The 16,222-nt window shown below is 42.5% G+C and overlaps 1 protein-coding gene across 2 annotated transcripts; it reads left to right on the top strand.

The window, feature by feature from the left end:
* The first annotated feature begins 209 nt into the window (after window positions 1-209).
* On the top strand, window positions 210-5,600 carry LOC118383956 (uncharacterized). Of its 2 annotated transcripts, XM_052510630.1 has the most exons (4): window positions 210-326; window positions 528-587; window positions 3,041-3,697; window positions 3,860-5,600. In XM_052510630.1, exons 2-4 carry the CDS (start codon window positions 539-541, stop codon window positions 4,237-4,239), a joined length of 1,086 nt encoding a protein of 361 aa, XP_052366590.1. In that variant the 5' UTR covers window positions 210-326; window positions 528-538; the 3' UTR covers window positions 4,240-5,600. The 2 variants fall into 2 exon arrangements, with proteins under 2 accessions (XP_052366590.1, XP_052366587.1); XM_052510627.1 differs by having other exon boundaries at window positions 213-326; window positions 3,041-5,600.
* The last annotated feature ends 10,622 nt before the right edge of the window (window positions 5,601-16,222 follow it).

The raw sequence follows: 16,222 nt of genomic DNA, 5'->3' as shown, positions 1-16,222 counted from the left end.
CATCCTCATCGTCATGTTGAAACCATACCAGGGAAGGGACAGCATGAGAAATGTTTTTAAAATTGTTCAAATCATTTCCTTGCGATAACACCATATTTCGCCATATGACACTCTGCAACCCCTCGCATTGGAACTAGTGAAAGCGATCGCCAGTTTCATCAACATTTCACCAGAATTACAAGAAGTCACTCAAGAGACATGCCCTTTGGTTGCACAAGCATAATGACTTTTGTTAATTATAGTATAAAAAAATGTGAGTTGTTGGGGAGAAGACATTAACTTGACTCCTGATCACACAGTCAGGTTCCAGCATCTTGTTCTTGAAGGTAAGAGACTAATGTTGTTTCTTTGTGGTTTGGTTTGGTCCTGGAAGGTTGTTCAGACAACACAACTGAACACTACCTACAGAATCTACCTGTGATTTAGTCAAGTCATCTACACCATCCCAAGTGTCAGTCTTGGATATTTACTTTGTACACTGTATGATAAGTTGTGTTTTTAAAATCTTTTACAATCTACTTTTCAAGAGACTGTCCCCATGGCGACGATGTTGACTGTCCTTATCCTACTCAGCATTGCCTTTGCATGTGAGAGAGACACCTTCACACTACTAATTCACCCCTACTGTTAGCTGTTCTGCACCCCTCACCATTTCTATCCCTGTTTAGATTTGGAGTGTAGAGATATATAGAGATGTATTTTGTAGTGTCTGTTGACCATTTTACCGTTCTAAATATTCCTTTTGTAAAGACTTTTTCTATTCTGAAAGTTTCATTCTAAGGGTTTCAATTTGAAAGATTCCATTCTCCTCCTTAACCCAGTGCAGGATACATGCTGTAAACAGGTCAATGGAATTAAACCAAAACAGTGAAAATGCCATGGAAACACCTCCCACGCATCCCCCTGTGAGGGATAGATCTAGAATCTCCTCATTGCCACCCTTCAAAATTAACCTACATTTAAAAATGTTTGCCTACATTTACAGTGCATTCAGAAAGTGTTCAGAGCCCATGACTTTTTTCACATTTTGATAAGTTACTGCCTTATTCTAAAATGTATAAAATGTTGTTTTTTTTCACTCATCAAACTACACACAATACCCCATAATGACAAAGCAAAAACTGTTTTTTATATGTTTTTTTTCCAAATGTATATATATATAAAAAAAACTGAAATATCACATTTACTTAAGCATTCAGACCCTTTACTCTGCACTTTGTTGAAGCATGTTTGGCAGTGATTACAGCCTTGAATATTCTTGGGCATGACACTACAAGCTTGGCACACCTGTATTTGGGGAGTTTCTCCCATTCTTCTCTGCAGATCCTCTCAAGCTCTGTCAGGTTGGATGGGGAGCATTGCTGCACAGCTATTTTCAGGTCTCTCCAGAGATGTTCGATAGGGTTCAAGTCAAGGCTCTGGATGGGCCACTCAAGGACATTAAGATACTTGTCCCAGAGCCACTCTTACGTTGTCTTGGCTGTCTTCTTAGAGTTGTTGTCCTTTTGGAAGGTCAACCTTTGCCCCAGTCTGAGATCCTGAGGACTCTGAAGCAGGTTTTCATCAAGGATCTCTCTGTACTTTGGTCCATTCATCTTTCTCTTGAAAGATGCTGCTGAAAAACTTCCTGACAGCATGATGATGCCATCACCATGCTTCACCGTAGGGATGGTGCCATGTTTCCTCCTGACGTGACTCTTGGCATTCAGGCCAAAGAGCTCAATCTTGTTTTCATCAGATCAGAGAGTCTTTAGGTGCCATGTGGCAAAGTCCAAGTGGCCTGTCATACCTTTAACTGAGCAGTGGCTTCCACTGGTTGTTCTTCTGGAAGGTTCTCCCATCTCCACAGAGGAACTCTGTAGCTCTGTTAGAGTGACTATCAGGTTCTTGGTCACCTCCCTGACCAACAAGGCCCTTCTCCCCCAATTGCTCAGTTTGGCCGGGCGGCCAGCTCTAGGAAGAGTCTTTGTGGTTCCAAACGTATTCCATTTTAAGAATGATGGCCATTGTGTTCTTGGGGACCTTCAATGCTGCAGAAATGTTTTGGTTCCCTTCTCTAGATCTGTGCCTCGACACAATCCTGTCTCGGAGCTCTACAAACAATTCCTTTGACCTCATGGCTTGGTTTTTTCTCTGACATGCACTGTCAACTGTGGGACCTTATTTATATAGACAGTTTTGTGCCTTTCCAAATTATGTCCAATCAATTTAATTTACCACAGGTTGACTCCAATCAAGTTGTATAACCATCTCAAGGATGATAGATGGAAACAGGATGCACCTGAGCTCAATTTCGAGTCTCATAGCAAAGGGACTGAATACTTATGTAAATAAGGTAATTCGGTTTATATATTTTATACATTTGCTGAAGTTTATAAAAACCCTTTTTCACTTTGGCATTATGGGGTATTGTGTGTAGATTGCTGAGGATGTGTATTTATTTAATCCATTTTAGAATAAGGCTGTAACGTAACAAAATGTGGAAAAAGTCAAGGGATCTGAGTACTTTCCGAAGCCACTGTACATGGTATTTCACACTATGTTTGGTTAAAAATTGGAGTATAATGCTTGTATAGATGTCAATCCCAATGCATTTTCATGTCATCGTCACCAATCAACTTTATTACAATTAAAAATGTCTTCACCTACAACCACCAATTTCTATATGCGAGTTATGTTAGCAGCTTATATGAACAGGAAAAGGACACCTTCTAAATATTATGCAGCTAAAACAGCCAAATATGTCCAAATAGGATTTTAGTAACCACCTTGTGGGCCTGTTCGAACATAGAAACGAGGGATTTGATGAATATCCACTTTTTTTAATAGATTCTCTTTTTGATTGGGTGCCAATGACAGTGTTTCTTTTATCTCCAACGGTCTGCGTTCCATTGACCTCTTTAATGCATGTATGGTAAATGTTGAGTCGATTGTTTGGTGGTTCCCCAAAAAACATTGCCATGTTGAATAAGAACACTCAGAATGATACATTGCAACAGTCACTCTTCAGCTCACGCTTATTACCAAAATGTGTGTCTAGACCTGTCCTTTTCAGGTAACAGGACCCTGGAACCCCCATCATCTGGAACCGAGGAGCCGTCCTTCTCAGGTGACAGGACCCTGGAACCCCCATCATCTGGAACCGAGGAGCCATCCTACTCAGGTGACAGGACCCTGGAACCCCCATCATCTGGAACCGAGGAGCCGTCTTTTTCAGGTGACAGGACCCTGGAACCACCATCATCTGGAACCGAGGAGCCGTCATTCTCAGGTGACAGGACCCTGGAACCTTCATCATCTGGAACCAAGGAGCCGTCCTTCTCAGGTGACAGGACCCTGGAACCACCATCTGGAAACGAGGAGCCGTCCTTCTCAGGTGACAGGACCCTGGAACCACCATCTGGAAACGAGGAGCCGTCCTTCTCAGGTGACAGGACCCTGGAACCACCATCATCTGGAACCGAGGAGCCGTCCTTCTCAGGTGACAGGGCCCTGGAACCACCATCATCTGGAACCGAGGAGCCGTCTTTCTCAGGTGACAGGACCCTGGAACCCCCATCATCTGGAACCGAGGAGCCATCCTACTCAGGTGACAGGACCCTGGAACCCCCATCATCTGGAACCGAGCAGCCGTCTTTCTCAGGTGACAGGACCCTGGAACCACCATCATCTGGAACCGAGGAGCCGTCCTTCTCAGGTGACAGGACCCTGGAACCGTCATCATCTGGAACCAAGGAGCCGTCCTTCTCAGGTGACAGGACCCTGGAACCCCCATCATCTGGAACCGAGGAGCCATCCTACTCAGGTGACAGGACCCTGGAACCCCCATCATCTGGAACCGAGCAGCCGTCTTTCTCAGGTGACAGGACCCTGGAACCACCATCATCTGGAACCGAGGAGCCGTCCTTCTCAGGTGACAGGACCCTGGAACCGTCATCATCTGGAACCAAGGAGCCGTCCTTCTCAGGTGACAGGACCCTGGAACCCCCATCTGGAACCGAGGAGCCGTCCTTCTCAGGTGACAGGACCCTGGAACCTTCATCATCTGGAACCAAGGAGCCGTCCTTCTCAGGTGACAGGATCCTGGAACCACCATCATCTGGAACCAAGGAGCCGTCCTTCTCAGGTGACAGGATCCTGGAACCTCCATCATCTGGAACCGAGGAGCCGTCCTACTCAGGTGACAGGACCCTGGAACCTTCATCATCTGGAACCAAGGAGCCGTCCTCCGGAGTGTGAGAAGATCATGAACAGCAATGGGAGAGTTGATAATATTGATTACCATGATGTTGACCAGGGTATATATTTTTTTTACATGTATATTACAGTGCCATGTCAGACACAGCCTGAGAGGGAAAAGTACAGCAATTGTTTGTCAGATTTAATTAGCATAATTGTTAACTTTTCTGCTATCCTGTCTAGTAACGTTCCATAACTATGTAGACAGTAAGGCCTTATATGCTGTGGTGCGTCTTTCATTGAAGCTTTCCTTTCCTCTGTGCTGACTGTCATTAGCAGACCTGGGCTCAAACATACTATCTGAAATCTTCCAAATACTTTGAGTGTTTTATCTAGCCTGTCTGAAGTGCTGGATGGGCAGTGTTTGCAGTTTTGGGACAATTGTATTGGTCCATTATACCATGCAGGCTCATTCAAGCACAGATTAAGTATTTGGAATGATTTCAAATAGTATTTTAACCAGGTCTGGACACAAGAAAATATTACATAACATATACATGTAAGATCCTGTTTTAGTTATTTTATCCCCCTCTACTTTACATAGGGCAGGAGGCCTTCCAGGCTTCTGGTCTAGCAGATGTCAGAGACCTCTGTAGTACCACTTCATACAGAGTTTGACTCTTTCTATCTTCTGTTTCATCATCTAAACCCTGTGTCCCATCATGTAGTTGCTTTGGAGGCATTCTGTCAAAGAATAAATCTATATGATCAAGATCATCTTGTCCTAGTTGCAAGGTCCCTCCTGGGAAGGTGGGTGAGGTCATTTGTTTTTCGTTGTTTCTCTCTTTGCAATTCTGTCACTATTGTGAAAGTTGTTTTAGACTTAAAGTATATAGCCCAACAAGTACTGCATGACTGTGCCACCAGTGGATGCTGCTAAGGGGAGGACGGCTCATAATAATGGCTGGAATGGAGTCAATGGAATGCTATCAAACGTGGTTGATACCATTCCAATGACTCCATCCCAGGCAATGAGCCGTCCTCCCCACAGCAGCCTCCACTGTGTGCCACACATTGTAATTGATATACAGTATGTTTGCCAAGGTTATACAGTGTAAGATTAAGTAGTGTATGGTTCCAACTTGTATAGATCACGGTAACATATAATGTACTAACAATATCAATATTATGTTTGCGTTTTCTCTAGGCAATGTTAATGTACTGTACTTCTTCATATTGCACTCGGTGAACCAGAACTGCGTGTGTGCGTGTGTATGCATATGTATTGCTTGATTAGGACAAGCAATACAAACGCAAAAGTGTACTTCTCTTGAGACGAGTATGATGAAGAGAGGAAAAAAAGAGTTGTCGAGTTGCATAAACGCCCAGGCTTTGGGGAAGTGTTGCTACTGTTAAATAAAGAAGAGATGATTAATGCATATGCTCATTATTTCCATGTGAGGGGCTTCATTAATTAACCCCCACCCCCACCAGTGAGTGTGCTACTGCTGTTGGTGGGTGTTGGGTTACAGATGGTAGGTTGAGCGATGGTAATCCAACACTCTATTTGGAGCAATGCGTCGGCGGGACTTGGCTCCCAGAGTTCCAGTTCTCATATAAGCTGTGAGTTTACACCGGAAAACCAATAAATACTTGCTAAATAGACTCAAACTTCATCAAAATACTGCAGAGAAAAATTGGTTTCACGTCCAAGTTGTTTGGGGGGAGAGGATGGAACCAGAATATACAGGATACAGTACAGTTGCCTTCAAAATAGAGCAGAAACTGTCCAGAGGACCAGATGGCATGCCCGCTACTGTTGAGGGGGGTTTCTGTTTCTCTGGTGAGGATGTGATATGATACACTGAGGGACAGTTTCAGAGCTCTCTTTGAGACACAAAAATAACTCATTCCTCTTGGGTTTGTGGCATCTGACATCCGTGGCCATTTAAATTAAATATCCATTGGGTACTGCTGCTTTCTATTTTCTGCAGGTCTGCTTTAGCCAAGTCATCCTCTATGTGACACAAAGGGTTGCCCCATGAGGAGTAAGTCAGCAGAGGTCAGGCGAACAGTGAGTCACTGCAGCTCTGGCCTGCAGCACACTGGCTTCTTGAAGACACTCACCTTTAATTTGGATAGCGTGCTATTCAAATTCAGCGGGATGTTATGTACACGACCGTTCAAAGATTTTAGAACACTTACTCATTTAAGGGTTTTTCTTCATTTTTACTATTTTCTACATTGTAGAATAATAGTGAAGACATCACAACTATGAAATAACACATATGGAATCATGCAGTAACCAAAAAGTAGTTTTATATTTGAGATTCTTAAAATAGCCACCATTTGCCTTGGTTACAGCTTTGCTAACACGCGTGGCATTCTCTCAACCAGCTTCACCTGGAATGCTTTTCCAACAGTCTTGAAGGAATTCCCATAGATGCTGAGCACTTTTCCTTAACTCTGCGGTCCGACTCATCCCAAACCATCTCAATTTGTTTGAGGTCGGTGATTGCGGAGGCCAGGTCATCTGATGCTGCACTCCATCACTCTTCTTCTTGGTAAAATATCCCTTACACAGCCTGGAGGTGTGTGGGGTCATTGTCCTGTTGAAAAACAAATTATAGTCCCGCTAAGCCCAAACCAGATGGGATGGCGTATCGCTGAATGCTGTGGTAGCCTTGCTGGTTAAGTGTGCCTTGAATTCTCAATTAATCACAGACAATGTCACCCCCAAAGCACCCCCACACCATAACACCTCCTCCATGCTTTACAGTGGAAAATACACATGCGGAGATCATCCGTTCACCCACACTGCGTCTCACAAAGACACGGCGGTTGGAACCAAAAATCTCAAATTTGGACTCCAAACCAAAGGACAAATTTCCACCGGTCTAACGTCCATTGCTTGTGTTTCTTATCCCAAACAAGTCTCTTCTTATTATTGGTGTCCTTTAGTAGTGGTTTCTTCACAGCAATTTGACCAAGAAGGCCTGATTCATACAGTCTCCTCTGAACAGTTAATGTTGAGATGTGTCTGTTACTTGAACTCTGTGAAGCATTTATTTGGGCTGCAATTTCTGAGGCTGGTAACTCTAATGAACGTATCTTCTGCAGCAGAGGTAACTCTGGGTCTTCCTTTCCTGTGGCGGTCCACATGAGAGCCAGTTTCACCATAGCGCTTGATGGTTTTTCGACTGCATTTGAATAAACTTTTAAAGTTCTTGAAATGTTCCATATTGACTGACCTTCATGTCTTAAAGTAATGATGGACTGTCGTTTCTTTTTGCTTTTTGAGCTGTTCTTTCCATAATATGGACTTGGTCTTTTACCAAATAGGGTTATCTTCTGTATACCCCCCTACAACACAACTGAATGGCTCAAATTGATTAAGAAGGAAAGAAATTCCAAAAACTAACTTTTAACATGGCATACCTATTAATTGAAATGCATTCCAGGTGACTACCGCATGAAGCTGGTTGAGGAAATTCCAAGAGTGTGCAAAGCTGTCATCCAGGCAAAGGTTGGCTATTTGAAGAATCTCAAATATAAAATATATTTTGATTTGTTTAACACTTTTTTGGTTACTACATGATTCCACGTGTTATTTTATAGTTTTGATGCCTTAACTATTATTCTACAATGTAGAAAATAGTAAAAGAAAGAAAAACTCTTGAATGAGTAGGTGTTCTAAAACCTTTGACCGGTAGTGTGGCTATGTTTTCAGACATCTAATAATCTGTCCAGAAGTCGGTTTGCATATTTTGTTGCAATGTAATCAATCATCTGTTGACAGTAGTTCTAACTTGGGGTGATAATGCTACCAAGGGTGAAAAGGTACACTTTCTCAACCAACTATGGTGCTAAATCTTATGATTCTTCTCAAGAACCCACAGGTAAAACATTAAACAGAGGGAGATCGGCAGGTATGTTATTACCACAACCATCATCTAGATCCTATATATTCCACCTCATCCATCTTGTTGAGGTTTATATCTATATCTATCATATCTAATGATATGGACACGCTCCGTCTCATATCGGACCACGTTTTCAAAATAATTAAAAGGCTGTGAAAGAAGAGTGTGTTGAAAAAAAGAGGGGAAGCATTTCCCAGTAGTGTCGCCAGGCAGAACATAATTAGAGACAAGAAGGCGAATGATAATGGGTGTGACACATGTAAAAAAAACTCAGCAAAAAAAAGAAACGGCCCTTTTTCAAAGATAATTCCTAATAATCCAAATAACTTCACAGATCTTCATTGTAAAGGGTTTCAACACTGTTTCCCATGCTTGTTCAATGAACCGTAAACAATTAATGAACATCCACCTTTGGAACGGACACTAACAACTTAAAGACAGTAGGCAGTGAAGGTCACAGTTATGAAAACTTAGGACACTAAAGAGGCCTTTCTACTGACTCTGAAAAACACCAAAAGAAAGATGCCCAGGGTCCCTGCTCATCTGCGTGAATGTGCCTTAGGCATGCTGCAATGTCCGTACTGTGAGAGGCCTAAGACAGCGCTACAGGGAGACAGGACGGACAGCTGATCGTCCTTGCAGTGGCAGAACACATGCAACAACACCTGCACAGGATCGGTACATCTGTACATCACACCTGCGGGACAGGTACAGGATGGCAACAACAACTGCCCGAGTTACACCAGGACCGCACAATCCCTCCATCAGTGCTCAGACTGTCCGCAATAGGCTGAGAGAGGCTGGACTGAGGGCTTGTAGGACTGTTGTAAAGCAGGTCCTCACCAAACATCACCGGCAACAACATCACCTATGGGCACAAACCCACCGTCGCTGGACCAGACAGGACTGGCAAAAAGTGCTCTTCACTGACGAGTCGCAGTTTTGTCTCACCAGGGGTGACGGTCAGATTTGCATTTATCATCGGAGGAAGGAGCGTTACACTGAGGCCTGTACACTGGAGCGGGATCGATTTGGAGGTGGAGGGTCTGTCATGGTCTGAGGCGGTGTGTCACAGCATCATCGGAAAAAGCTTGTTATCATTGCAGGCAATCTCAATGCTGTGCATTACAGGGAAGACATCCTCCTCCCTCATGTGATACTCTTCCTGCAGGCTCATCCTGACATCACCCTTCAGCATGACAATGCCACCAGCCATACCGCTCGAATGTCATTGTTCTGCCATGGCCAGTGAAGAGCCCGGATCTCAATTCCATTGTACACGTCTGGGACCTGTTGGATCGGAGTGTGAGGGCTATGGCCATTCCCCCAGAAATGCCCGGGAACTTTCAGGTGCCTTGGTGGAAGAGTGGGGTAACATCTCACAGCAAGAACTGGCATATTTGGTGCAGTCCATGAGGAGGAGATGCACTGCAGTACTTAATGCAGCTGGTGGCCACACCGGATACTGACTGCTACTTTGATTTTGACCCCTCCTTTGGTCAGGGACACATTATTCCATTTCTGTTAGTCACATGTCTGTGGAACTTGTTCAGTTCATGTCTCAGTTGTTGAATCTTGTAATGTTCATTCAAATATTTACATATGTTAAGTTTGCTGAAAATAAACGCAGTTGACAGTGAGAGGTGCTTCTCGTTAGGATAAATTTGGTTCTACTGGTGGCATGTTTAAGAATGTTTTCATGTTTTTTTGCCTCAAACCTTAGTGGACACTGTTGGCCAATGAGAAATCATTATGTTGCCACATGAGTGTGGCCAAGTTCATGTGATGTTCAGTAACTGCCAAAAGTACACATATAATTATTTCTCCAAAATTGTCCAATCTTTCATCAAGGCCCGAATGGGGTGTGATATATGGCAAATATACCACGGCTATGGGCTGTTCTTAGGCACGACGCAAAGCAGAGTACAGCCTGGATAAAGCTTTGGTACATTGGCCATATACCACTAACCCCCGAGGTGCCTTATTGCTATTTTAAACTGGTTAACAACATAATTAGAACAGTAAACAAGTAGTTTTGCATCATACCCATGGTATATTGTCTCATATACCACAGATTTCAGCCAATCAGAATCGGTTAATAATGCTTATTTTAGGCTGTGGAAATTAGATGGGTGCAATTGTGTGCTCTGAATTACCTCAGTGCTTTCATTCAGATAACACCCAAACTTTCCGACCACATGTTTGATAAATGAGGCCTTGTGATCTGTGAAAATCATCAGAGCCATTTGACTCACCACCATTGAAAGGGAATTGGTCCGTTGAAAAACAAGTTTCCCTCTGCAACTGCAAGGACGAGTAATGGAAGCTCATTACAAAAAAGAAAGAGTAGACAAACCAGCAGTGCTTAGAAAGCACCATGGTTCCCATGAGACCATGTACATTTGACATGTTACTCATTTAGCAGATGCTCTTATCCAGAGCGACTTACAGTAGTGAGTGCGTTAATTTTCGTACTGGTAAACCCCCCAAATCTAACGCTTTACTCAGGTGGGACTTGTTGTACAACTTGAGCATCAGCCTCCAGTAATGTTACAGTGTAACCACAATAATGCATGTGTGTGTCTTTTACTAAGTATACCACAAAGATTAAACCAGGAAGGAAAGTATTTTCCCTGACCTAGTTAAAGCTGCAATATGGAACTTTTTGGGTGAGCTGACTTTATTCACATAGAAATGTGAGTGAGTTATGGATCTGTCATTTTCATTGAAAGCAAGTCTATGACGCGGTAGATCTGTTCTATGTGCGCTATTTCTATGCTTCCCGTTCTTAAGTTTAATGTTTGAGTCTTTTACTTTCGGCTTTGTACACTGGCTTGAAACAGCTGAAAATACAATATTTTTGGTTAAGGAAAATATATCTAACAGCGGTTTAGATGGTACAATGAATCTCTACACTATACTTGCTCGTTTTGCCACATGAACTGAAATTTGGCGAACTATTCCAATTTTAGCAACAAGGAAATGAGGGGAGTGATTTCTGCATAGTGCACCTTTAATACAACAGATCCATCTTCATCAGTCTGGTAGAAAGGAAAAACATATTCAATGATTCATGGGGTGGAGGAAAACTTTGTCTGCTTTAGAATTCATGGCTGTTCTTCATCTCTCCATCCATGCTGTGCTAGAAAATGATGCCTCTGACCTACTTTTGCTTCCTGTTGAGTTAACTACCATTTTGGTTGTGGGTCCTATCCATTGACTCTGCCCATGCAGAGTGCATTGGTCTTTACACAGGCTCCTCCAGAAAGTGTCCCTATGGACAGCATAGAGAACTACAGGTGTTTTGAGATCACTACCCTGTGACTGTGAAAAAACATGTTTGACTGGGTTGTGAGTTTGGCTGCCGCGAGGGCAAATGTACACAGAGCATGGTGGGACATATTCTTCTTGGAATAAAAAAAAAAATCAAATACATTTGGAACTGACATGCAGCTGTGAGACAGCCGGCCGACCTTTTTCTTTGAATGAACCATTTTCTGCAAGCGGGAACAAGCGATGACAATGTTCGGCTTGACTAGAAATGATAAGACTAGGGTACACAGGGTCAAGAAGATAGTCTCCTTTTAATGGACCATTAAAAATAAAAGCTTGCCAACATTCAATAACTTCCAAAGCCTTAAAGCACAATCATATGACCTGTTCTTTTAAAGCTCTCGGTCAAACTTTTTTTAAACAGGTTTTGGCTTTGTTTTCCTTTGTAGCCACATCGGAATGGAAACTACCGTAATTATCACATAACATAGCAGGACCCCTGTTTTCATGCTGGCTGACATTTTGATTTGAGTGCAGAAAGAGAAAGCAATCAGAAGCCAACATTCAACATCCCACAGAGCCCCCAACCCCTTTCTGACATGTTTACCTTCATTTTGAGAGAGCTCTGCCTCCCTGTTTCGTTAATTGGTCCACCACAGGGCATCCCAGAGATCATTATGTTTACTCGGTCTCCACATGGGATGTGAAAGGTCACTTACCATCATCGCTGTTTAATTGTCAGTCTTGTTAAAACGGTAAAATAATGGGCAAATTCTTCCATTGTGTTGTTTTCTTCACCAGGAATTATCGCAGTTTGTTACTTGTTGCAATCATGCAAAATTTACTAAATTATACTATTCGTTGACCCAGTGCTAGCACGTTACATCTGTACATGTGCAATTTATGTATTTATAAAACTTGATGTCATACTGTATATTGTAAATGTGTATAATATAAATGTAACTGTCATGCTGTATGTATGTAATATGTACTGTATGTATAAAAGGTATTTACACATGCAGCAATGACATCATATCATGACACAAGGCGAGACCCATATGCAGACACAGGAGGTAGACGGTTGGAGTATTATAATGTTTATTAATTAATCCAAAGAGGTAGGCAAGAGAATGGTCGTGGACAGGCAAAAGGTCAAAACCAGATCAGAGTCCAGCAGGTACAGAGTGGCAGACAGGCTTGTGGTCAAGGCAGGCAGAATGGTCAGGCAGGCGGGTACGGAGTCCAGAAACAGGCAAGGGTCAAAAACGGGGAGAACTAGAACAAGAAGAAATGCAAAAAGCAGGAGAATGGGAAAACCGCTGGTTGACTTGGAAACATACAAGACGAACTAGCACAGAGAGACAGGAAACAGGGATAAATACAGTAGGGAAAATCAGATCAGGGCGTGACACATCATATATCAATCAAGTTGGCTGGCAAGCTCTTTTAAGTGTCCGTCATCGCCTAAAAAAAAAAAACTGGTGTATTTTTTAACAATGTTCACAAATTCCAAGGCCGTAATATCTTCTCTGCAGTCCTGTCTTAACAGCCAGCAAGCTAACTGCAAACGATACATTACATGACCAAAAGTATGTGGACACCTCTTTGTCAAACATCTCCTTCCAAAATCATTGGCATTAATATGGAGTTGGTCCCCAGTTTTCTACCATAACAGCCTCCACTCTTCTGTGAAGGCTTTCCACTAGATGTTGGAACATTTCTGCGGGGACTTGCTTCCATTCAGCCACAAGAGCATTAGTGAGGTCGGACACTGATGTTGGGCAATTAGCCTTGGCTCGCAGTCTGCGTTCCAATTAGGTGTTCGATGGGGTTGAGGTCAGGGCTTTGTGCAGGCCAGTCAAGTTCTTCCACACCAATCTCGACAAACCATTTACGTATGGACCTCGTTTTGTTAACGGGGTATTGTCATGCTGAAACAGGAAAGGGCCTTCCCCAAACTGTTGCCACAAAGTTGGAAGCACATCACTATTATGACAAACATTGTTTGATGATTAAATAAACAAATTAATCCAACACTCAACAAGTCACTGTTTTAATTATGGAAAATTGATACCCGCTAAACAAGTTGGAAGGAGACCCAGCGATCAGACAAGGTTCTTCACTGCATCCTTGCTCTCAAAGACAGAATGCATTGAAGAGTATTGAAACTCTCAACAGCACAACAGAGGCAACAAGGGAAGAAAATCAGCCTTCCTTGAGTACTAAGCTCCTGCAACATGGTGCAAATGTTCAGCCAATTTAATTCTTATTTTGAAGCAAGAACCATTCAGAATTGATTCATTAATTTAAAAAAATGAACAGATAAACAATTAGTGCAAAGAACCGTCTAGAATGTCATTGTATGCTGCAGCGTTAAGATTTTCCTTCACTGGAACTAAGGGGTCTAGCCCAAACCATGAAAAACAGCCCCAGACCATTATTCCTCATACATCAAACTTTACAGTTGGCATTATGCATTGGTGCAGGTAGCGTTCTCCTGGTATCTGCCAAACCAGATTAGTCCATCAGACTGCCAGATGGTGAAGCGTGATTCATCAATCCAGAGGACACATTTCCACTGCCCCAGAGTCCAATGGCGATGGGTTTTGCACCCTCCAACCAACGTTTGGTATTGTGCATGGTGATCTTAGGCTTGTGTATGGCTGCTCGGCCATGGAAACCCATTTCATGAAGCTCCCGATGAACAGTTCCTGTGCTGATGTTGCTTCCAGAGGCAGTTTGGAACTCAGTAGTGAGTGTTGGCCTACCACTTCATGACTGAGCTGCTGTTGCTCCTCGACTTTTCCACTTCACAATAACAGCACTTACAATTGACCAGGGCATCTCCAACAGGACAGAAATTTGACGAACTGACTTGTTTGAAAGGTGGCATCCTATGACGGTGCCACGTCACGGAGCTCATCAGTAAGGCCATTCTACTGCCAGTGTTTGTCTACTGAGATTGCATGGCTGTGTGCTCGATTTTATACACCTGTCAGCAAGGGGTGTGACTGAAATAGCGGAATCCCCTCATTTGAAGGGGTGTCCACATACTTTTGTATATATAGTGTATATCTTCTCATATCGATACCAACTCAGTGGCTGATCAATCACAGAGGACATGGCTAAGAGGCACTGATACAGTAACGGAGGGAGAAAAAAACAAATGGAAATGTCCTGTTGTGTTTATAGTAACATGTAGCAGATAGGTTATGTGATGGAAGCTACCCAGATGAAAGGGAAATGAATCACTTCCCCTGCCAGATAACATGTCAGATAAAATGCTGTCCACATCAACAGGAATACGCTTGCAGTCGAGATTATTTTCACTACAGGCATCAGCAGATAAGAGATGTTGTTTGAGAGAAGGATGATGTAATTCATAGACTGAGCCTGGTCCATTCTGAAAGGGTAGGGAGAGAGTAATACAAAGATTTTCCGGGAATTTTCTACACATGAAAATATCATGGAAGTTGGATAATATCATGAAGGCTGGATACGCCACAAGGTCTACCCCCAATTCAAATGCCTAGATGATAAAGTAAACTACAGTGCAGTAGTTTTCATTCTGACATCAGCCCAAATTATGTGATTCATTAGAATGATAGAGAAGCATTAGAATGATAGAGAACCATTAGAATGATAGAGAACCATTAGAATGATAGAGAACCATTAGAATGTAAGAGAACCTTTAGAATGTAAGAGAACCTTGTATTACAGTACATGAGTAAACCGGATAAAACTATGTGTAGATTTAAAACCAATTGAATCGCATCTAAATCCTATTTAAAAATACAAAAACGACTCCTTGTCACTATTATGACAAACATTGTTTGATGATTAAATAAACAAATTATCCAACACTCAACAAGTCACTGTTTAAATTATGGCAAATTGATACCCGCTAAACAAGTTGGAAGGAGACCCAGCGATCAGACAAGGCTCTTCACTGCATCCTTGCTCTCAAAGACAGAATGCATTGAAGAGTGTAGAAACTCTCAACAGCACAATAGAGGCAACGGAAGAAAATGAGCCGTCCTTGAGTACTAAGCTCCTGCAACATGGTGCAATTTCACGAATCACTCAGTTCAGCCAATTTAACTCTTATTTTGATGCAAGAACCATTCAGAATGTATTCATTGATTAAAAAAATTAAACAGGTGAACAATTAGTGCAAACAGAGAGTATTTGTGCACACAGAGAGTATTAGTGCACACAGAGAGTATTAGTGCACACAGAGAGTATTCGTGCACACAGAGAGTATTAGTGCACACAGTTGTCCATAAAGGTGTTTTTGTTTACTTAATGTAATAACAATGTAATAACTGTTTAATAGCACATTAATAACACAAGAATAGGATATATTTCTGGCTGGTATTAAGGATTCTCTGTAAACAGACCCTATAAAGTCCAGCCAAATCAAAACAATATCCTGATGCCTACGCCTAAAGCATACTGTGCAGTCTTACATTTGTATTACATTGTGAATGTCAATTAGGGTCATTCATTAACATACACGCCACAATGAGGGCATAACTGTGCTAATAACAGGCTGTCAGTGAAGTTTTTAGCAGAGAGGACAAGGTGCAGGGGTCAAGACTACAGCATCGGTGATAGATGTCCCTGTGCTTTGTGCTGCCGATCTAGACGGCACACTGTGAACCCCGGGACTGTGCATCAAAACATGGCACAGCATCCTGTCAGGCTGTAGCGTTAGTTGATATGCTAGTACATGAATCATCCCGTATAGAAGTGAAGCTCGATAATGGAAGCAGAAAATAGTATGTCACTGTGGTATTGCCGTTCTCCATTCACCACACTAAATCTTAACGGTTGTATCATGGGAT

This window comes from Oncorhynchus keta, chromosome 4 (genome assembly GCF_023373465.1).
Source record: "Oncorhynchus keta strain PuntledgeMale-10-30-2019 chromosome 4, Oket_V2, whole genome shotgun sequence".
Classification (NCBI taxonomy): Eukaryota; Metazoa; Chordata; class Actinopteri; order Salmoniformes; family Salmonidae; genus Oncorhynchus; species Oncorhynchus keta.
Note: the sequence above shows the minus strand (reverse complement) of the source record. Positions and strands in the feature narration are given on the sequence as shown.

What these genes read in the sequence shown, in the direction of transcription:
- LOC118383956 (XM_052510627.1), top strand. Translation starts at nt 539, where the DNA reads ATGGCGACGATGTTGACTGTCCTTATCCTACTCAGCATTGCCTTTGCA. An exon ending in ACTCAGCATTGCCTTTGCAT is followed by an intron (nt 588 to 3,040) that starts GTGAGAGAGACA and finishes ATGTGTGTCTAG; the next exon opens with ACCTGTCCTTTTCAGGTAAC.